The sequence below is a fragment of the Haemorhous mexicanus genome, chromosome 26 (genome assembly GCF_027477595.1).
Source record: "Haemorhous mexicanus isolate bHaeMex1 chromosome 26, bHaeMex1.pri, whole genome shotgun sequence".
Lineage (NCBI taxonomy): Eukaryota > Metazoa > Chordata > Aves > Passeriformes > Fringillidae > Haemorhous > Haemorhous mexicanus.
The window spans coordinates 3,614,428-3,637,094 of NC_082366.1; the positions used below are offsets into that span (position 1 = coordinate 3,614,428).

General features: G+C 51.4%; 1 protein-coding gene across 1 annotated transcript; it reads left to right on the top strand.

Annotated features, from left to right (window-relative positions):
* Window positions 1–1,696: 1,696 nt before the first annotated feature.
* On the top strand, window positions 1,697–20,158 carry MREG (melanoregulin). Its single transcript, XM_059868293.1, has 5 exons — window positions 1,697–1,798; window positions 6,542–6,701; window positions 15,285–15,375; window positions 16,918–17,081; window positions 18,990–20,158. The coding sequence occupies exons 1-5, from the start codon at window positions 1,710–1,712 to the stop codon at window positions 19,116–19,118; spliced, it is 633 nt and encodes a 210-aa protein (XP_059724276.1). The 5' UTR covers window positions 1,697–1,709; the 3' UTR covers window positions 19,119–20,158.
* The last annotated feature ends 2,509 nt before the right edge of the window (window positions 20,159–22,667 follow it).

A 22,667-nucleotide genomic window follows, 5' to 3' on the forward strand; every position in this document is an offset into this window, starting at 1 on the left:
GATCTCCCACTTCCCACACAGGGGCTGGATCCACTGCTGATGAATTAACAATTCTGGAATTAAAGGAGGGAGAGAAATGTGAGCTCAAAATGATCTTATTTCACCTTTCCTTGCATGCACTCTGTGGGCATGAGGATGTAGTGGCTGATATTATATCTGCTGGCACAAGCAAAAGTCCAGTGGCGTCAGGAAGCTGCTGTACTAAAATTAAATAACTCTTGGGGATGTGCATGGCCAAACCAGACTCAGAGCAATTGCTCTGGGTCTGGCTGATGCCTGATGGGCTGCTCTGAAATTGCAAACAAATTTGTGGCAATTAAACAAGATCCAGGACCATCTTAATTCAAAGTTTAAGCTTTTCCTTCTTGGGGTCCCAGCCAGGCATGTGACAGAATGTGAAAGGAATGAGAAGGAGGTGTCTTTACAAACTGTGGGTCTGATGGTAGGTAAGGCCAGATAGGGATGGGTGAAAGAAGCAATGGGGGAAAATATATAAATAAAATCTATAGGAATTCCACTAATTGACCCAGACTGTTACTCACTCAAGACTGTGCTAAATGTCTGGATTTAGAGAAAAAGAACAGAGACACAAAGAAAAGTGAAGTATACATTAGAAGGGGCCTTAGGTATCAGGCATTTCAGGAAGTCTGTGCCTCTCAAGTACCTCAGCCAATGGGCAAAGAGAGAGGGAAGTGTGGCTGGGAAATCAGGATAAATAGGAGGCTGCATACTCTAAAAATTTGAGAGACCCCAGGGGAATGCCCCATGGCCTCTCCTCTTATTTTAATAAAGTTACAGGATTCCTCTGTCTCCTTTTTGACATAAACTTCTGGTGTTTGGATTAATTTTCCTGACAATAGGGAGAAAAAAAGGAGAAGGCAACAATATTTTAGGCTCTTCTTCCTCAAAAGCTCCTGTACCAGGAGACAGCTGAGTCTGTCCATCCCTCCCTGCCCAATTTCCTGCAATTTCCCATTGCAGCTCCCAGGATCAGAAAAAGTCCCAAAAGCCAGGTGGGAACAGGCCTGGAAGTGTAGTGGTGCAGAGGGTTGGAAAAGGGGAATTTTGGGGGTTTGGCTGTGCTGTGATGGCCAGTGATAATCTGTCCCAGTGGGGGCACGAGGGCTGGAGGCTGCAGATGCACCATGGCATTGAGGAGGGTGCAGGAGGGTGTGAGACAGTGCAGCAGGGTGTGGAAGGGTGTGTGAAGATGCAGGAGCATGCAGGATGTGCGGGAGCATGCAGTAGGATGGAGGAGGGCACGTGAGGATGCAAAAGGGTAAGGAAAGATGCTGCAAAGGACAGGAGGGTTTGGAAGGGTGCAGAAGGGAGCTTCAGGATCCAGGAGAGTGCAGGGGGTTGCAGAGGAGTGCAGGAGGATGATGAGGGAGGGCGGTTCAAGGAGGATGCAGAAGGACGCAGCAGCTCCGTCCCTGATCTGCCGCAGCGGCCGCTGCTCCGGCGGGGCTGGACCGTGCCGTGCCGTGCCGTGCCGTGCCGTGCCGGGCCGGGCCGGGCCGGGCCGTGCCGGGCCGGGCCGGGCAGGGCAGGGCAGGGCAGGGCCAGGCAGGGCCAGGCAGGGCAGGGGCAGGCAGGGCAGGCAGCGGGGGCGGTGCGGAGCCCGGCCCGGCCCCGGCGGGGCGGGGGCAGGGGACGGTCGTGGGGCCGGCCCGCGCTGCCGTGCCCTGCCCGGCTCTCCGGCGGCGCCGATGGGGCTGCGGGCCTGGCTGCGATCGCTCGGCTGCTGCGGCTGCTGCGGCGGGGAAGCGGCGGCGCCCGAGAAGGAGCCCCTGCTCAGGTGAGAGCCCCTGCTCAGGTGAGAGCCCCTGCTCAGGTGAGAGCCGGCCCGGCTCCCCGGCGGGGGATGCGCCCCCCCGGCCACCCGGAGCCTTTCCCCCGCTGTCCCCCGCCCGCTCCCCGCGCTGTCACCGCCGCTGGAGCGGGGCTCCATCCCCTGCCAGAGCCATCGGGGCTCCGGAGGGATTTTCCCCGGCGGGATGGAGCCGCTGCCCGCACTCTTTCGGCCCGGGGCGGCTGCCACAGGGGCTGGACTCCTTGTGACAGCAGGAGCCCTGCCCGCGCATCCCCTCGGGGTTCCCGGCCCTAGGGACGGTCCAGCGCTCGTATTTCCACGGTGGGATTTCAGTGGAGGAGCTGAGGCACTGAACAAAAAGGGGGCCCTGCATCCCTGACCGGGGGTCAGGTCCCACTGCCGGCAGCTCTGGGCTGTGCCGAGCTCAGTTTGCAGGCTGGGCTCACAGAATCCCGGAATGGACTGGGATGGAAGGGCCATTAAAGCTCATCCAGTTCCACCCCCTGCCATAGTAGGGACACCTTCCACTATCCCAGGCTGCTCCAAGCCCCGTCCAACCTGGCCTGGAACGCTTCCAGGGATGGGGCAGCCTCAGCTTCTGTGGGCACCCTGTGCCAGGGCATCGCCACCTTCACAGGGAGGAATTTCTTCCTAACACCTAATCTAAATCTCTCCTCGTCTCGTTTAAAACCGTTCCCCCTTGTCCTATCACTACCTGCCCCAGTAAAAAGTCACTCTCCCCTTTAGGCACTGGAAGGGCTCTAAGGTTTCCCTGGAGCCTTCTCTTTTCCAGGTGAACACCCTCAGCTCTCCAGCCCGGCTCCATTCAGGGATGCCGGGGAGGAGATGGATGCTCAGCCTGAACGGGCTCTAAGGGGGAGCAGCTCCTGCTCTCCTGCTGCCGGCACGCAGAGCGTGAGCTTGGGACTTTTGTATGAACAGGTCCTCCCTGACCCGTGAAGAAGAGCTGTGCAAGCACTTAAAGACGGCTTGCATGTGACAAAACAGCGGTGTTTTGCGGCGGCTCTCCCCCTTTCCCCCATGCCAGCCGCCGTCCTGGCACCGCAGAGGGTGTGCCAGCCTCGGGACTGAGCCGAGCCCGTGCCCTCCCTGTGCCCTCGGGAAGGAGGGTGGGATGCTCCCTGCATCGGTAACAGCAGAGCTGGGCACACACGGCTTCAAACGCCCTGATTTGGCGCTGCTAAAGCAGTTACCTAAATAATGACCGGCTAATCCCAAGCATGGGGCCTCCGGCCCAGGAAATTGGCATTAACCTCCCGGGAGCCGGGCACACGTGCGGAGAGGCTCCTGCTGCTGCCCCCTGTCCCTCTCCTGGCACCTGGCTTTAGTAACGGGCTGGCGATCCAATTAATGCTGGCCCCAAGGAGGAAAGGCTCTATAAATTCTGGGAATTGGAAAGGCACCTGCTCTTATACACGTGTGCCAGCACAATTACTCTAACAGCCTAATTGCTGTCTCTAACAGCATAATGCTTGCCCCTTCTCGGGGGGCTGTGGGGTCTTATTTCATAGTGGGGTCTTGCAATAGCTTGCTGGCTTTGTTCTTCCTGCAGTGCTGTTCGAAGTGAATGAATTGCCTGAGGTTTCAGCTCTTTTAGCTGAGTTTTAGGTTTGGGAGCTGCTGTTGCAAAGCATCCAGGCTGCTCGGTTGTCTCTTGATGTGTGAAGGCAGGGTCTGGCTCGGATGGTACACTCAGGATGAAAATCAACTAAACATTTGGGCTCCAAATGCTAAAACTGAATGTGAACTGAAAGGCCCCTGGAGCAGCAATCTGTTGATGAAGCACTGGTGCTCACCATTTTCTGGATAAAATCCACAGTGTGAATTGCTCCCTGTCCCTTCTGGTCCCACGGAGACTCCTTAACCTGCACAGCCACTGCTGTCCACGTGCTTCTTTTCTCCCTCCCATTTTTTCCTTTGCAATGTTGCTTGGAAGAGCTGTTGGCAGAGCTCTCCGTGCTGGTATGGATTGGCTGACTCCTGGGCACTGCCACATGCCCTACAGGATGCTCCATGCTGTGATTTGGAAATGGGAATGTGCTGGGAAGTGCCCTTCGAGCTGTGAGGGAGGGAGCGGCTTAGAAAAGCTCAGGTGTGGCAGTGTTATTGCTAAATGCTGGTGTTTTAAGTAATTCAAATGTTAAGCATATTTACTGGGGTAAATGCCTGAGTGGGAAGAAGCTTAGGATGGGAGTGAACTCCTGCTGATGGCACAGCTGGCTCCTGAGGGCTCCCTCCCTGTCTGCTCCACCATTGGAAAATGGTTGTGCCCCTCCACACCCTCCAAGTTACCTTTGTTTGCTTGTCTTTAATGAGAGATTATCTTTCCCCTTATTACCTGTTGCTCAGGTTTTTGGTTTGTTGAAAGTCTAATTAACCTTCCTGCTGGAATGCTGATGGGAATTAGTTTTTTTCCTATTTCATCTATGTGCTGGAGCTCCTCTTGGCATCTTTTTATGGCTTGGTGCCAGGGTACCCACAGTGTTACCTGAAGTTTCTCTGGATGGGTTCCTTGGGAAAGGAGTGGGGTTTGGGTAGCAAACAAAATAAACAGTGGTTTGTTCTGACAAGAAGTGAGTGGGGATTGCCAGAGGGTGACAAGGCCAAAAATAGTTCTCCACTTGTATTGTTCTGCTGAAGCAGTTGGACACCTTGCTTGGACACTTTATGGAAATCCCCAGCTAAAAGGTCTCTTGTTAAAAAATTACAACATAAAGCCATAAAACAGAACTGCCCCAGTGCAGAGAAAAGCTCCCCACCTCTCTGAGGACAGCCTTCCCAGAAGATGATGCTCAGCTTTGCTAACCAAATAAAGCCTGGGGTTCATTAGAAGGCTGAGGACATTTCCATTGCCACAATAGATGGGGCTGCATATCCTTTCCATGCCTTGTCTGTTGTTTCACAGCTCAGCACATCACTGCAGCTCTGAGGTGGGAGCTGCTGGGTGGGGGCACCTGTGGGCACTGCATGGTTTGGTTTGAACCATGGCTTGCCTGCTCAGGATGCAAAAAAAGGAAAAACAGGAATAAAACTCTGTCCCCCCATCCTCGCTGCTCTCTGGGAGAGGGGAGGGCACTGGGAGGGCAGCAGGGGCCAGCCTGGCGCTGAGCTGCCTGGTCCTGTGTCCCTGCAGTGACAACCACCCCTGGGTGTCCCTGCAGTGACAACCACCCCTGGGTGTCCCTGCAGTGACAACTGACACCAACCCCTGGGTGTCCCTGCAGTGACAACAACCCCTGTGTGTCCCTGCAGTGACAGTAACCCCTGGGTGTCCCTGCAGTGACAGTAACCCCTGTGTGTCCCTGCAGTGACACCAACCCCCGGGTGTCCCTGCAGTGACACCAACCCCTGTGTGTCCCTGCAGTGACAGTAACCCCTGGGTGTCCCTGCAGTGACAGTAACCCCTGTGTGTCCCTGCAGTGACACCAACCCCCGGGTGTCCCTGCAGTGACACCAACCCCTGGGTGTCCCTGCAGTGACAGTAACCCCTGGGTGTCCCTGCAGTGACAATAACCCCTGGGTGTCCCTGCAGTGACACCAACCCCTGGGTGTCCCTGCAGTGACAATAACCCCTGGGTGTCCCTGCAGTGACAATAACCCCTGGGTGTCCCTGCAGTGACACCAACCCCTGTGTGTCCCTGCAGTGACAGTACCCCCTGGGTGTCCCTGCAGTGACAGTAACCCCTGGGTGTCCCTGCAGGGACAGCAACCCCTGGGTGTCCCTGCAGTGACAGTAACCCCTGTGTGTCCCTGCAGTGACACCAACCCCCGGGTGTCCCTGCAGTGACAGTAACCCCTGGGTGTCCCTGCAGTGACAGTAACCCCTGGGTGTCCCTGCAGTGACACCAACCCCTCGGTGTCCCTGCAGTGACACCAACCCCCGGGTGTCCCTGCAGTGACAGTAACCCCCGGGTGTCCCTGCAGTGACACCAACCCCTGGGTGTCCTGCAGTGACACCAACCCCTGGGTGTCCCTGCAGTAACAACAACCCCTGGGTGTCCCTGCAGTGACACCAACCCCTGGGTGTCCCTGCAGTGACACCAACCCCTGTGTGTCCCTGCAGTGACACCAACCCCTGGGTGTCCCTGCAGTGACAGTAACCCCTGGGTGTCCCTGCAGTAACAACAACCCCTGTGTGTCCCTGCAGTGACAGTAACCCCTGGGTGTCCCTGCAGTAACAACAACCCCTGTGTGTCCCTGCAGTGACACCAACCCCCGGGTGTCCCTGCAGTGACACCAACCCCAGGGTGTCCCTGCAGTAACAACAACCCCTGGGTGTCCCTGCAGTGACAGTAATCCCTGGGTGTCCCTGCAGTGACAGTAACCCCTGGGTGTCCCTGCAGTGACAACAACCCCTGGGTGTCCCTGCAGTGACAGTAACCCCTGGGTGTCCCTGCAGTGACAGTAACCCCTGGGTGTCCCTGCAGTGACAGTAACCCCTGGGTGTCCCTGCAGTGACAGTACCCCCTGGGTGTCCCTGCAGTGACAGTAACCCCTGGGTGTCCCTGCAGTGACAGTAACCCCTGGGTGTCCCTGCAGTGACAGTAACCCCTGGGTGTCCCTGCAGTGACAGTAACCCCCGGGTGTCCCTGCAGTAACAACAACCCCTGTGTGTCCCTGCAGTGACACCAACCCCTGGGTGTCCCTGCAGTGACAGTAATCCCTGGGTGTCCCTGCAGTGACAGTACCCCCTGGGTGTCCCTGCAGTAACAACAACCCCTACGCGTCGTTCGGGGCCACGCTGGCGCGGGATGAGGAGCAGAACCTGTGGAGCACCCCCCACGACGTGACCCACACCGAGGCCGACGACGACCGCGTGCTCTACAACATGATCGTGGTCAGGAACCAGCTGGACAAGGACTCGGAGGTGAGGGCTGGGCTGGGGCTGGGAGTGGTGAATCACAGAGTCACAGGAGGCTTTGGGATGGAAGGCACCTTGAAGCTCAGCCAGTGCCACCCCTGCCATGGGCAGGGACACTTCCCACTGTTGTATTTGCTGGGAATGTCCTGACGAAGGCAGGAGTGATGCATCTGACTCCATGTTCTCAGAGGGCTAAGTTATTACTTTATAATACTATATTATATTAACTAATACTATAACTATGCTAAAGAATACAGAAAGGAGATATATATATATATATATATATAGATAGATATATAACTATAGTAAAGAATACAGAAAGGAGATATATATATATATATATAACTAGAGTAAAGAATACAGAAAGGAGATATATATATATATATAAAACTATAGTAAAGAATACAGAAAGGAGAGATATATATATATATATATATATAACTATAGTAAAGAATACAGAAAGGAGATATATATATATATATATATATAAAACTATAGTAAAGAATACAGAAAGGACACTTACTGAATGCTAAAAAGATAACAATGAAAATTCCTGACTCTTTCCAGACACAGCTTGGCCCTGATTGGCCAAAGAGCCAAAACAACTCATACCAGAATCCAATGAAACAATCACCTGTGGGTGAACAATCTCCAACCATATTCCACACAGGAGAAGCAAATGAGATGAGAATTGTTTTCCTTTTCTCTGAGGCTTCTCAGCTTCCCAGGAGAGAAATCCTGGGAGAAGGGATTTTTTCAGAGAATGTGAATGCTACATTCCACTATCCCAGGTTCCTCCAAGCCCCATCCAACCTGGCCTTGGACACTTGCAGGGATGTAGCAGCCACAGCTTCTCTGGGCAACCTGTGCCCACCACCTTCCCTCACCACCCTCTAAACCAGGATATTTTTCCTAATATCCTGTCTAAACCTACTCTCTGTCAGTTTGAAGCCATTCCCTCTTGTCCTGTCATTCCAGGCTCCTGTAAATAGTTTTGCCCAATCTTTCCTATAGGATTCCCTTCAGCCACTGGAAGGCTGCAGTTAGGTCACCTTGTCTTCTCCAGGCTGAACAATCCCAATTCCCTCAGCCCTTCCCCACAGCAGAGCTGCTCTGACCACCTTGGTGGGCTCCTCTGGGCTCACACCAGCAGGTCAATGCCCTTCCTTCATTTCAGCTGCTGTGGAGACCCCAGAGTCCCCCAGTGTGGCTCATGTAGGCACCAGGTTCTCCCACCTGTTCCATCACCCTCCAGATTTTATCCTACAGCTGGTGTGGATGTCTCTGTGGCCATCTCTTCCTGGGAAGCTCGGGGGTATCTCCAGCACCTGATCCAGGAGGAGCAGCCCTGAGCTGTGGTGTGTTTCTCACCTCCATGGTGCCCTTGGGTTCATGTCCCTCTGGGGTGAGAATCTGTGTTCTCCTTGGCTTGGATACTTGCAGTGCCCTCCCAGGGCATGATCCCATTGAGCAGAAATTGCCTCTGGAATCTTTTCTCCCCTCACTCCCCATCCCTTTGGAAATCTCTATTTCTGTACATCTTTGGTTAGCCCAGAGCAAAGCTGGTGTGCTTCGTGGGGAGGAGTGAGGGACCACAGCTGCTGACACTAAAAAACCAAGGAAGTCAGGAGGCTGCCTATGTGCAGGGATGTGGGAAAAGACATGAGGTAGGCTTGAGCTGGAGACCAGGATCAAATGGACTTCTGGGAAGGAAACTGAGAGGAGGAAGAGAAGACACAGAGAAAGAAAGTGACAGGGAATGGGAAGAACATGAGGAAGATGCTTTACAGTAGCTAGGAAGCATTTGTTTCTCACATATCAGGAAGCAGGGAGATTCCAGGGAGGTTTCCAAGGTGTGCAAACCCAGGGCACAGGAATATTTCTCTGTCTGCTCTGGGGTGCTCTGACCCCCAGGGGAGCACTGGCTTTGACCCTCATTCATGGAGAAAGTTTCCTAGAGCTCAAGATAGACTGGAATCCACCAAAGTGTGAAATAGATTACAGAGAGCAGTGTAGGTGTGTCATTGGGTGAGAAATTGAGGGTTTGGGATTTTTAGGATGTTGTGGATGGAAGCAAGATGGAGGGCACAGGGTGTTGTCCTGGGTTTCTTCTTCATGCATCTTCTTCCTCCTTTTTGGGTTTGGGTGGCATTTTGAAATTGGGCAGAAGGGTCCCCATTGTGGGCTCCTTGGGATCAGTTATTGGGTTAAAAGGGAAAATAATCTGGGTGTCAGTTCTCAATTGGACAGTTTAGTCCTAAAAGACCTTATAACAAGAGATTGTTGGCCATTTTGTGCCTTCTAATGAAAAGCTGCCAAACTCACAGTGATGAGACTGTTTTACTGATAAGAAACAATAAACACTTGAGTCTGAACACGAATTACTGTCTCAAGTGCCTTCAATCCTGACCCAGAGACACCAACAACTGGTACAGCCACACCAAGGCACCCATGGCAGCTGGAACACGCTTGGGAACGATGCCCTGCACCCACCACCGCCCACCAAGGTGTGCTGGGAGCTCTGGGGCCAGCCCCATCCCCTGCCTCCCCAGGCTGTGGGTTCTCCTGGATGTTTTCCCTGCTTTGCCCTTCCCCTGGGCGGGCTCTGGCAGCGCCCGGGGCCGGGTCTGGTCCTGCCCCGCGGGATGTGCCGCAGTCATCGGGGAGCAGGGAACTGGCACGGCTCCAGTGGGAAGGGAAAAGTCATGGCTGTTACATAAAGGCTGTTCTGCAGCCCTGATTTCCTCTGCTAAGGCACTCAGTGCAAAGGAGATTGCTTCAGCCTGCTCCTAATCAGGCCACTGCAAACAGTGACACATTTTTCCCCTCTCTGATTGCTTTCATGATGCCAGAACGTTTGCAGGGAAGCCTGGAGGCTTCGTGTTTAACTTCAACGTGATGCTGCTTCATCCAAGAGTCTGCAGGAGTGTAACTGTTTCTCCTGTGATAGTCTCTGTAAAGCAAAAGCCAGCTCAGCTTTAGAGGAACCTTAAACTCCAGAGAAATCAAAATTACAAGTTGTAATTAGCTAAAAGAGGTAATGGAATGCTTGTATACAGTTGGCCAGAATCCCCACTTAAGGGGTTGTTTTTTGGTGAGTTTGATTTAATCGTGGTGTTTACAATGGATGGCTTTGTAACAACATTTTCATGGTGGCATGTGACCTTTACAGCTGGAACTGGAGATCTCTTCCCTCCCCTCTGCTCTCTCTTGGGAGAGAGAGCAACCTTGCAACCTTGAATTGCTTGTCTGAGAGAAGCCAGGCAGCTTCCTCCACCCCAACGTGGCTGAAGGAAACAAGGACAGCTCAGTTTAGGGGCTGCACTGGTGCACAGCAGTGTTTGTGTCACCCTCGTTCAGGGGACAGGGAAGGCCATCAGTCATGGCTGAGCAGGAAGGTGCTCCTGCCCCTGCATGTCCTAAACCCTGCCCTCAGTGTATCTGTAGGGTTTTTAGCAGCTCTGAGCTGTCCCTGTGGAAAAAGAAAGCCCCAAACTCACAGGGCAAAGGCAGGATCACACACTCTGCTTTTTCATGCATAACAAGCCTGGGGGGCACAACATCAGGACAACAGTGAGGAAAGTTTTGAGGAAAGCCAACACACTTTACACTTGCTTTGAGTGTGGCCCCGTGCCCTTTGCAGCCCAGGATTGGCAGCAGCTCTGCTCTCCCCTCTTACAGCTGGGAAACTGAGGCACACAGGGAAGCCCAGCAGGCTCTTGGATAGGGAGGGGCTGGGACAGCAAAGCCAGCATTCCTGCACTTGGCCCCTGGTGCCAGAATCTCTCCTTACTCCAGCAGGCATTTTAAAACTAGGCCAGACTGCAGTGCCCTCCCCTCTTAATGAGACTTCAGCTCAGAGAGAGAGAAAAAAGTCTGATTGCAGAACAACACTGGGCTGCAAAAGCCAGCATCTGCTTGGGGGGCTGCTCTGCTCCCCAGATCCCCAGGGAGAGCCTGTGGATGCTGCAGCACTGAGGATGGAGGAGCAGTTTCTTTGTGTGCTGCACAAGTGTTACAAAACCCCAGGTACTTCCTGTGGTTAAAACTGACTGAAAGGAGAACTTGCTGCACTTCTGCTCCTTCATTTAACAAAGAAATTCTGGTGTGCAGGGCACTCACTGTGTGCTTTGCCATTCCCCACCTGTATCTCAGGGATTTCCCAGGCATTTGGAAGGATCCCAAAGAGCAGGCTGCTGTCCATCATGTGTTCCTGATCTGCATGGCCCCATCCTGGCAGTGTTGGTGCCCTCCCCTGGGGTCAGTTCTTTGTCCCCACCATGGAGCAGCACCCACACCTGATCCATGTGGAGCTGTGTCTTCCTCCTGTCCCTGCTGGCAGCTCCAGCCCAAACTCAGCGTGTCCTTAGCTTGCACAGGGAAAACCAGGAAAGCCTTTGCTGAGGGGCTGGTCAAGCACATGCAGCCTTTGAAGATCAGAGCTGCCATCACAGCTTTTGAAGACTGGGATCATGTTTCAATTTTGGGGAAAATGGGAGTTTTTTTCTCTAGTCTGGCTCTGCAGCTTCATGGAGCCTGTTGTAGGGTAAAATAACTGTGAGATCTGGTGGTGGGATGAGCAGCAGGGCCTGCACTGGGGCTCTTGCTGGGCTAATGAGTGTGAGGTGCAGAATCCCCTCCAAGAGGTCCCCTCTGGGGTGGCCCTGGTGTCTCCATGGCCTCTGCTGGGGGGTGTGGAGTTACCCAGCTGTGAGCAGGGAGCTGTGCAGCAATCCTGGCTTCAGAGAAGGAACCAGGGCAGCTGTGCCACAGCTCTGGGAACAGAAACTAAAGGTGGCATTTTGCATGGTGACTGAGGAAAACCCCCTCATGTTCTCATGGCTTGCTGTAAATGCAGTGTTTCTCTCTTCTCTTGGCTTATTCCCTGGGGGAAGGTGGGATCATAAACCCCAGAGCAAAGGCAATTCCTCAGCCTGCATCCCTGCCAGGGGCCTGGCTGGCAGAGCAACACTGGCATGCCCCCCTGAAAAGCCCATTAATGAGCTGGCAAGGCCTATTTTTCTTTCTCCTCCTGTTCTCCTACAGGATTATTCTTTTCTAAACAGGTCACAGAGAAGGTCAGAATTGTGACCAGCTGTTACTGGGGCACAGAGAGGTGATGGGATTTATCCAGGGCTGGGGAGCCCAAACCCAACCCTCTTACTGTCTGCATGCCTCTCTTAAATTGAATCCAATTTAAGCTTCTTCTGAGATGTCTGTCTGTGGTTTATATTTGTAGTTTATCTTTGTTCAGCTGCTGCCAGTGGAGCCAGAGCAGGAGCATCCCTGGTACCTGCCTGCACTGATATTCTGCACTCTTTCCCTGATAACTCTGTTTTGTTTTGACCTCATTTCTAAAATAACTCTTGAACAGAACAGTGACCTCAATTGCTTTTAAGAGAATAAAGGCAATGGGTTTGGTAGAGGATTGTTCTGGCAGCATGAAGAAAGCTCCCTGGTAATTAGGGAACTTTCATATGATCAGGGATGAGAAGCTGGATGGTGTTGCCTGTTCTCTTGGCACATTTTTTTCCCAGAGCTCTGAGTTATGTACCAGCCTGGCTTATTCCATGTCATTTGGCATTTGCAGCTTTAGTGTTTCACCCTAGAGAGTCTGGGGAGGTTTTCCAGGTAAATATTTGAAGGGCTGAGCATGTAGAGAAGGGAGGCTGTGGGGTTTCCCTGCTGCTCCTGGGATATTCTTGACTCACACACTCAGGGTTTTCTCAAGCCCCCACTGGTATCTGTTGTGCCTTCCTCTCTAGGTTTAAAGGGCAAAACTGACTGCAAAAAACCAGGGCTGGGAACTGCAACCTGCTTTGGTTCCCTGTGGTTAACTCAGATTTTGGCAAAAGAGTGAAAAGGAATTAAGAGTTAAAGGATTGCTTTGCAGTGCATGGCTGGGATGTCCCAGACATTCCCCATGCTTGTGTGGCAGTGTCCCCCTGTGCTTTCAGGCCTCCTCCTTGGCCTGGGAGTTTGTGTGACTTCCTGAGAAGGCTGAGGGAGAGGGGGTTGGTGTGGATCCTCTGCCCTGCCCTGCCCTGCCCCGCGGGGCTGAGCAGCCCCTGGGCACTCACGGGATCCCTCCCCAAAGCCTCTGATCTCACCCTTGCCTGTGCACGGGCAGGGCAAGCTTTGCTCTGCTCTGTGCAGCTCGAGGGAGATGCTTTTTAGAATAATTCTGGGTGTGGAGAGATGCTCTTGAGTTTATTCCTTCATTAAAGGCACACAGAGCACAGCCCATGGCAGTTCAGGTGTCTCTGCTGGGAGGAATTGCCTGGGAAGATCCAGTGGTTTCTGAGACTGATGGAGAGCAGGGCACGAGTCCCTGTGAGAGCTCAGCCCCATCTCATGCTGATAATCTCTGCTTCTCTGGGTCTATTTCCATGGCTGGGAGCATCCTCCTCCCAGCTTTCTCTGCAGAAAGATAAACAGATGCAGCTTCATGCTCAGGCAAAATAAATCCCACCAGAACAAGAGGTCCCACCCAGGCATCACAGTGAAGCATCATTTTGTGATTTAAGCATCAAAATCATTCCTTTGCACACTCCCCAAACTGTCCATCAACAGGTCAGAGCTCCCCTGGGACTGAACATTCACCATATTCACTTCCGTAACACAGCTCAGACACTGTGATGTACAAGAAAGGCATAACCCAGATTCCCTTAAAACAAAAATAGACAAGGGAAAACACGCTGCTGTTAATCCAGAGAAAATCAGTGCATGCTTCCCTGCATGCTAAGCACTGCTCTCCATGCTTAGAGAGGAGTCTGGCTCTTACCACAGGGTAAATCCCCATGGCCCTGAAAGCTGCTGCTGGGTGCCAGGAGGGCACATTTTCTGCAGAGGAGCATCTTTCCCTAATTCCACAGTGTGAAGCAGGCCTGGGGTCACAGTGGCTGGCTGGAGGGATTGTCTGCACTAGAGGCCTTGTTTATCTCTGTGGGAGGGCACAGACACACAGCCATTCCCCAGCATGCCCAGACTGGCCCCCTCTCCTTTCTGCCTGTGCCAGGGGGTCACGAGAGGGCTGAGACGTTTCCAAGGAGCCCCTGCCAGCGGGGACCGAGGCGTGGTGCAGCTTCCTACAAACTCTCCAGTTTTCAATAAACTTCCCACAAAGCTTTAACATAACAACCCCCCCCTCTTTTCCACCCAGAGCAGCTCAGTTCCCAGCTCGGAGCTGGGAGAGTCCTGCCCCTGCCTCATTCCTCTGGTGAAAGGCTGTCCTGGTGCTCTCCTGTGCAAACAGCAAAGCTGGTCTCAAGTGCCACTCCAGGAGAGAGGGAAATGTGCCTCTGGAAGGGGATTTTGTGTTCTGGGAGTGAGTGGCTGTGGCAGAGCTGGTTCCCCTGCTCTCCTGACCTGAAGTCACCACTGCCTTAACCCCTCTGGCTGCTTTTTCCAAAGTGTAATCTCCAGGGCTTCCTGCAGCTAGTGCTGATCAGCAGGAAAACAGGCTTGGCTTTAAATCTCTGCTGTCGTGTCATGTCAACCACAATCAGGGAAAAAAACTGAGGAATCTTCAAATCTTTATGGAATCAAGTCAGCTCTTGGACCAAGTACCAAAAAACAGTGGGATTTCTATCACACAGCTGACCTCTGTGGCTGTTGTTTTTCTGCTCTGAACCCAGCATGGCCTGTAGGAAAATCTCAGGGTGGCAGCACAGATTAACACCTGTTTATTCTTCAGGAGCCCATCTAGGTAATCCCCTGCTGAGAAATGAGATTAATTAAGGCTGTTACTGGAAGGAAGTCATCAGGTGATGCTGTCACCCTGCTGTTGGGCTGCTTCTAAAAATGCACCCTTTGCAGTGTGGGCATTGATTAAACTCAGCTAGGAAGAGCTGGGAAAAGTGCTCCTGGTTTTCTTGCATTTCCACAGGAGTGCATGCCTATGGAATCATGGAATCATTTAGGTTGGAAAAGTCATCTGAGATCAATGAGTCCAGCCATTAACCCAGCACTGCCAAGCCCACCATGACACTTGTGTTTAAATGTGTGACTTTGATAAATGACCCCAAACCCAGTGTCCCATTCTCCAGCTCTAAAGCTGGAAGTCCAGTGCAATATTTCAGCTGTGCAGTCAAGTGAAGCTTTAACTGCAGCACCTGGCAGCCACTAAGGGTTATCATATCAGATGGTTCCATTCAGCCCTCATCCCTCCCTGTGCACCTCTTTCAAAAGAGGATACCCTGATCTTTTAAAAAGTCTGGTTCTCTTGTTTTCTAGGACTTTTGAACACCTGCCTGCTCCAGTTCATGCCAAACAGGGCTCCGTGTCTGACTGAGGAGCAGTTGGCAGCAATACCTGAGCTAAATTCTGTAATTTCAGGGAAACTGAAAGCAGTTTGGAACAGAGGAAACACAGAAATGCTGAGCCAAGTGTCAAGCTAAATATTCTGTGTTGGTCAGTCTGATTTCTTCCAGGGGCAGCAGCAGCCTGGTCATCGACCTTCACAGCCACCCCCTCACAGCTCAGTGCCTGCACCAGCTCTGCACCTCTGGCTCCCTTCCTCAGAGCTGAAATTCCTTGGAAAGCAGCAGATCCCAATGACTGAGAGTCTCTCCTCCCTTTGCTTTGCAGGAGTGGCAGAAGCTCAACTATGACATTTACACTTTACGGCAGACCCGGAAGGAAGTGAGGAGCAGGTGGAAACACATTTTGGAGGATTTAGGTAAGGGGGAGGCCAGAGGGATGTAATTCCAGTGGTACTGAATGTGAGATCCCACCATGGCTGAGGGTGGGAACAGCTCCACAAAATCAAGCTGGAAAGGAGGGAAGCAAAAGGAGGAGCAATGCCCTCAGGTGTCCCACATGGTACCTGAGGCTCCCCAGGGCTCAGGCACGCCGGGGAGGGGACAGGGACACCGTGTCTGCAGGCACATCAAAAGCCCATGAGCCCATGAGCCATGATCACCTTCCAAGCCCATATTAACATGCACAGTCATCCATTTCAGGGTTCCTTGTGGAAACCTTGCAGTGGGAGTTCACCCTGGGTTTTTCCAAACAAGATAAGCAGGAAGGAATGAATATTCCTTTCAGATGGGAACACAGATACATCTATTTCGTTCCTCAGCCAATGGCAGCTGATCAGAGCTAAGCCACTCACCTCATTTACTCCCAAGTGGGTTTGAAATATTCTTTCACCAAGTGGAATTGCTCCACAGGAACCCTCCTAGTGCTGTTTCCAAGTGCTGGTGATGGGTGTGACGGGCTTTTCCCAATGGCCTGGCATGTGACACTCAGGACGTGCCAGCACATCAGCTGGGTGACTTCCATCATGCTCTGGAGGTGGGTGGTGGCTGCTGAGAGGAGGATGAGTGAATCTATTCTAGGATACCCTCAATGGGAGCCAGAGATGGGTATCTCAGCCACTCCTGCCCTACCTGCTATTCTGGCATTTGGGTGGGAGGGACATCATAAATCCATCACCAGGTGTCAACCCTCATCTCCACCCAGGTGCTCACAGCAGGCCAAGCTTGGGAGGGATCACTTGGCATCCTTCCATCTCTCACTGCAGGCTGACAGAGGCTCTCCCACATCCCTGTCACATCCACAGTGACTCCAGAGATGTTCTGCAAAGGCTGGGGAAGCCCAAGGGCAGGGATCATTTGCCCTTAGTGAAGCTAAATGAGCAACCAGATGTGAAACCTGCTATGTTCTGTAATCTAGGCCTCTGCTTTAAGCATAAGCCCACCACTCTCACCCCATTAGTGTTTTCATGTGAGATGCATCACCACCAGCCCCCTGGAGCTGAACAAAGAGTTAATGGGAGCCCTTGCATTTAAAGACCCCTGCACTCGCTCTCCTCCAGCTTTCCTCCCCTGGATACCCTTCCTGTAATTGATGCTGACTGCTACAGGAACAATTAGCCTGGTGTTCATCACTGCCCCAGGTTCAATCCCTGTGACCTGATTTAGGGAGCCCCAGCAGCCCAGAAAGCTCTGGTAGCATCAGGAGCATGGAAGAGCTGAATCAGCACCCTGGGCTGTGCATGTTCACACACCTTTTCTCAGGGAAACCAGCACCAAACTCGCTGTGACTGCTTTTGTGATTTATTTTCCCCACCAGCAAGTTTATACCTGTCCCACAGCCTGCCTGAGGGGGTGCTGGTTTGTTTTAGGAAGTAGGGATGAGGAACCTTCCAAGAGCCTGAAGGGCTCAGGGATGACCCTGCTCTCACGTTTGACTTGTTTCTGAAACATCTCTTTCCCAGGTTTCCAGAAGGAAGCAGATTCCCTCTTGTCAGTGACCAAACTCAGCATCATCAGTGACTCTCAGAACATGAGCAAAGCCCGGGACATCTTGTTAAAGCTCTCAGAGGAGACCAACATCTTCCCCACCAGCTGGGAGCTTTCTGAGCGCTACCTCTTCGTGGTGGTGAGTTCTCTGAGCACACCTTCCCCCACCATCCAGCTCTGCAGGGAGCTCACCTGAGGGGAAGAGAGCAGGTGAGCCAGAGGATGCTCAGATACGTGGTGGCAGCTGGGGTGATCCCCTCAGATGTTGCACTTGGAGCTTGGTGTTCAGTTTCCTCGGAAATGCCAGTGCTGCAGCACCATGAATTCCACACCCCTCTGCAAGTTCCCTGCAACTGGATGCTCCTGCATCCTGTGCAGGAGGTGGGAAAAGGATGATGAGAGGCTGGAGCACTCCAGAGGAGGCAAAGAGGCTGGAGAGGGGCTTGGAGCACAAGCCCTGTGAGGAACGACTGAGGGAGCTGGGGGTGCTCAGCCTGGAGAAAAGGAGACTCAGGGGTGACCTTATCACTCTACAACTTCCTAAAAGGTGGTTGTAGTTAGGTGGGGTTGGTCTCTCTCCAGGAACTGACAGGCCCAGAGGACACAGTCTCAAGCTGCACCAAGGGAAATACAGGTTGGATATTAGGAAAAAGTTTTTCATGGAAAGAGTAATAAAGCTCTGGAATGGCTGCCCATTGGTGGAGTCCCCATCCCTGGGTGTGTTTAACAAAGCCTGGATGTGGCAGTGAGTGCCAGGGTTTAGTTGAGGTGTTGGGGCTGGGTTGGACTGGATGATCCTGAAGGTCTCTTCCAACCTTGTGGTTCTGTGAAAAGATGAGACCTAATGCCTGAGAGCAGCTGTGGAGGGAGGGCTGACACAGAGTGGAAACTTTCCAGAGTAGAAATCCATTTTGATTTAGGTGAAATGTACATCTTTGAATTAAGTCTGTAGCTTGCAAACACAGCTGTTTGATCTGGCTGCCTGTTCTCAGAAAAAACCTATGCCTGAAGAAACTGCTTCAGCCAAAGGACAGAGATAAGGAAGGGGCCCTTGAACTCTAAACAGAGAGGCTGTGGGAAACAGGGCAGGATGACCCAGGAGTTCTTTCTGTATTTTCTGATTAAAAAAAAACCTAGCTTCAAGTATGAGGCGAAATCAGTAAAATGAATATTTATGAACCTGTTGTGAAATGCCATGCATATGGATTAGTGAGGGAGATAAAAAGAGATCTGGAGTTCCCAGAGGTACACATGTCCTTTTGAGGGGAGTGATCCCCACGTGTCCAGCGCTGGAATAAACATACTGGCTGTACAACTTCCACAAAAGTTGTGGAGTTTGTTTCCTTTTCTGTAATTCAGGGCCCTGGGCAGGGATGTGCCTGGAACAACCCAGAGGGACCACAGTCCCCCTTTGTGAAAAACACCAATCACTTGTTTTTAAAATCTTAAAAACTTAATAGTAATAAAATGGTTATAAAAATAGTGATACAATTCGAGTAATAATAATTTGGACAGTTTGGATTAGGACAATATGAGACAATAGAAACAAAGAGTTAAGGACAGTCTGGGTACCTTTTTCAGGGCAGCATAAGCCTGAAAAAGAGCCCACGTTAACAAAGGATTAACCCTTAAAAACAATAACCTGTTGCATATTCATACACCTCATCCATGATGAATAAATTCCATTAAAACACAAGATTCTGTCTGGGCAGTGTCAGCTTCTTCCTCTGAATTCTAACGGGGCCTTCGAGGCAGGAAGAAGTTCAGAAGTTCGTTTCTTCTGATAATGGGGCAATAAATTCTCTTTCTCTGAAAGATTCAGGTGTCCTGTGGCTGCTATCTCACTGCAAGTCCTTTCTTTAAAAAAAGTATCTTACACAGCATAGCTTCTATTTTAACATTTTGTTATAACCTAAAACTACATTTACCACACTACTTAAGAGAATTAACACAGCATCGCTTTCTACCACAACACACGTAATACTCATTTGAATATTTGCCAAAAGCCAATCCTAAACCACGCCTTTCCCACCCCCTCGTTTGGCAGGACCGACTCATCGCCCTGGACGCTGCGGACGAGTTCTTCAGGATGGCCAGCGCCGTGTACCCCAAGCGGCCGGGCGGGGACCGGCTGGACGAGGGCTCGTCCCCGCGGAGCGTCCCCGCCGTGCCCTGAGGGACGTGCCCTGGCGGTGTGACACGGCCAGCGCTCCTGGACAGGCTGCTGTGCCCGGGGCCAGCAGGACAGTGCCCTCCTGGTGGCCCTGTGGAGAAGCGAGCGGGGCGGGAGGCAGCGAGGTGTGCCCAGCACGTGGAAGGGATGCTGGCACCACGCGGCTCCCGGGCACGAGGGAGTGACAACTGGGACACCTCTGGCCAGTAGGGTATGAAATAGGCACAGGGAGGATCTGCCATGCAAGGCATTGCTGCTCTAGTTCCAAGGGCTGTGAGGAAATGCACTTTTCCACCTGGCTGCTACCTGGCACTGTCCCCTCCCTCGTGCTGCCAGACGGGAAAAACACCTCTGTGTCTACAGCTCTGAGCCAGTGCACTGGTCCTCATCCTCACCCCAGCCCTCCAGGCAAGTCCCAGGGGATTGGGGAAAGAGGCAGGAGCTGTGCCAGGGCAGGATTTCATTGCAGGCAGCAAAGCCTTGGAGCAGTGTCACAGCTGGGTGCTCCATCCCCAGCCAGTAGTGGTTGAGGGATGTTTTGACATCTTAAAAGAAGGTAGAGCTTAGGAAGGTGCCAAGTTCAGAGCTGCTGAGAATTTGGCTCCTGGAACATCAGTTGCCCAGCATCTCAACCTATTTTGAAAAGTTTTGGTCTTAATTGCCTAAAAAAACCCCACCACAAAGCTGCATGTACTGGCAATCTAAAAATCCTCATTACCAGCAGGGATGGTATAATGAACATCCTTTTAATCTTGGGGTTTTGTCTGATAATGAGCAATAATTTTTAAAGCACTGGATTTGATAATTTAAAAACAAGTGGAAGTTCTTCACTGATGAACACACATGCTGCTAATTGGCCAGTTGAAAATGCTGGTTACACAGGGCCTCCCAAAGTAGCAAACCAGAGCTTTTATTTGTTTGTACCTACAGCATTTGAAAAAAATATTTACGAGCTGTATTTGTTTGTCAGTCTTCCTGGGAAACATTTTTGTTAACTCAGAACAGCAGTGAAAGCTGAGTTTAATAAAGAAAACATTACAAAACCAGCCTTTCTTACTCACTCTGTGAACCTATCCAGGTAACAATGTTTATGGTGACTGCTGATAGCAAAAGGGTTGGGATATTTGTAGAGCCTCTGCAGCTTGTTCTCCACACACTTTAAATTGCCTGTTGACTTAGGAGAGTTACATTTGCCAGCCTAAGACAAAAGTCTTTGTAGGAGATGATGGGGATCAAGTTTAATTTCAGTGGGATTTGGCATCAGGTACCCATTTCCCACTGATTTGTTTTTTTCTAGCAGGAGTTCAGCTGCCCTTTGCAAAACCTCCTGTGTTTTTATAGAAAATAAACTTTGGTGCACGACAAACCCAGGCTTTGATTTGAACAAATTGTGGCAGAACAGAGAGATCCGTGCCAAGGACGCCACCCAAAAGCCAGCCCTTGGCACGTTGTCACTTACAGTGCTACCTGGTATTTAGAGCCACCTGATGAGTTTGGAAACCTCAGAGGCAAGAAGAGAAATCCTTTTAGCTGTGCTGCTCGTTCTGAGCACGGAGGTCAGCGTTCAGCAGTGCCTGTGCAGAGCTGCCCCTCGCTGTCACGGCTCTCAGACCGGTTCTGATGTCACCAAAATGCATTTTGGTGGAACTTAATCGGCCCAAAAGGGACGGTGATCAGGATCTCTGAGTGAGTTTAGTAAGATCTCATGCGGGGAGAGTTTCTGAGAGCAGCCACAGGGAGGAGCTGGAATTTGTTGGATGAGAGTGGAGCCGTGTAGTATTGTCCACAAGGGTCCCAGGATGAGGGAAGAGACGAGAAAGTTGACTCCATGTATCAGCAAGCTAGGTTTATTATTTTATGATAGAAAATACATTAAAACTATACTAAAAGAACAGAGAGAAAAGATTTCATCAGAAGGCTAAGCTAAGAATAGGAAAGGAATGAATAACAAAGGCTTGTCTCTCACCGAGACAGTCTGGACAGGTGAACTGTGAATGGGCGTTAATTCCAAACAACCAGATGAGACCAATCACAGATTCCCCCTGGTGCATTCCACAGCAGCAGATAAGAATTGTTTACAGTTTGTTCCTGAGGCCACTCAGCTTCTCAGGAAGGAAAAATCCTAAGGAAAGGATTTTTCCTAAAACATGTTGGTGACAGAGCTGATCCTTTCCACACTCGGGGAGGAGTGACCGGGCTCAGAACTTCTGTTCATGGACCCGTCACAACAGCACCAGAGAAAAGCCTGTCAGTCCCAGCACTCAGCTAAAACTGGTCATGGGGTATCCTGGAAATATTGCAGCCTTTGGTGAAGTAGAAGGATGCAGAGCTTTGGAAAATCTGCAGCTTGAAAAATGACAGGAACCAGCAGAAATTGTTTCCATATAGATCCAAGCTCAGCTTGGTGATTCTGTCCACCCCCATAGGAAATGTCCTTTCATGAACTCGGGAGAGGAGGCCAATAAACCATATTTCAATTAGCAAAATGCAGAGAGCAATTTGCCCTTTCTAAATTCCATAGAAAATACCAGGGAGATGCACAATGGTCCTGGAATTCCTGCCCTGATGTAGCAATTGCCTTCTTCAGTAGAAGCAATCTGGGATTTGATGCACCACCACCACCCAGGCCTCCAGCTGTCATTCAGATGGGCTTGAGCCCCCCAGCTGATATCTGGGGAGCCATTTGAGCATCCTGCATGTCCCAGGTACCACTAGGGAACCAGAACCTGCTGGATTAAGTTCTTTTCTAACTTAGAGATGGGATAACTGAGAAATGCTTTAAAAAATTTTAGTCTATATTTAGTCTCATGAGAAGGGTGAGACAATACAGATGTTATAATTCACACCATCACAATCAGAAGCTATTTTTAAATTACAAATACATTATAAGTGTTTCTTGGCCTGTCAGCTTTTGCTACACCATGCTGTAAATGCCTTAAAGCCAAAAATCTAAAATTACCCCTGGGTCTTACTGCAATGCATCTTTCATAGCTCTGTTTCTCCAAGGTGTCAAGTTTTATTTGCAAGGTCACCCTTTGAAACTTGTGTCTAGTTCCATTTCTCTCTCAGCAATGTCTGTCCTATCCCAGGGCATTTCTAAGCCAGCATTCCTCATCTCAAGGTTTGCATACAGATATGAGAGCCTTCTGTCAGGCTTTGAGAATTCTCCACAAACCCATTTCCCACAGGCATGCTGCATGTCCCAGGTGCCACTGGGGAGCCAAACCATGCCCATGCCCAGGGAATGTTCCAGCAGCTGCCTGGGGAGTGGAGGCTGTAGGAGAGCCCAGTGAACAGCAGATGCCACTGTTCCCTCAGCATGGGAAAAGTCCTGTTTACCATGCAGGGGAAATATTCCCAACCTTTTCTTGCATGCATCGAGTCTCTGGAGCCTGCAAGGACTGGCTTGCTGTTAAAGGTTGGGGTTTAGACATTCAATAATGACTCTGGCACTTTCCAGGAGATGGTGCCCAGCCCATCCCTCTTCCAGGGCCTCTGCTCCTGCTTGGAAGTGCCACTTGGCCTGAGGCTGGCTGCTGCAGGGATTAGCAT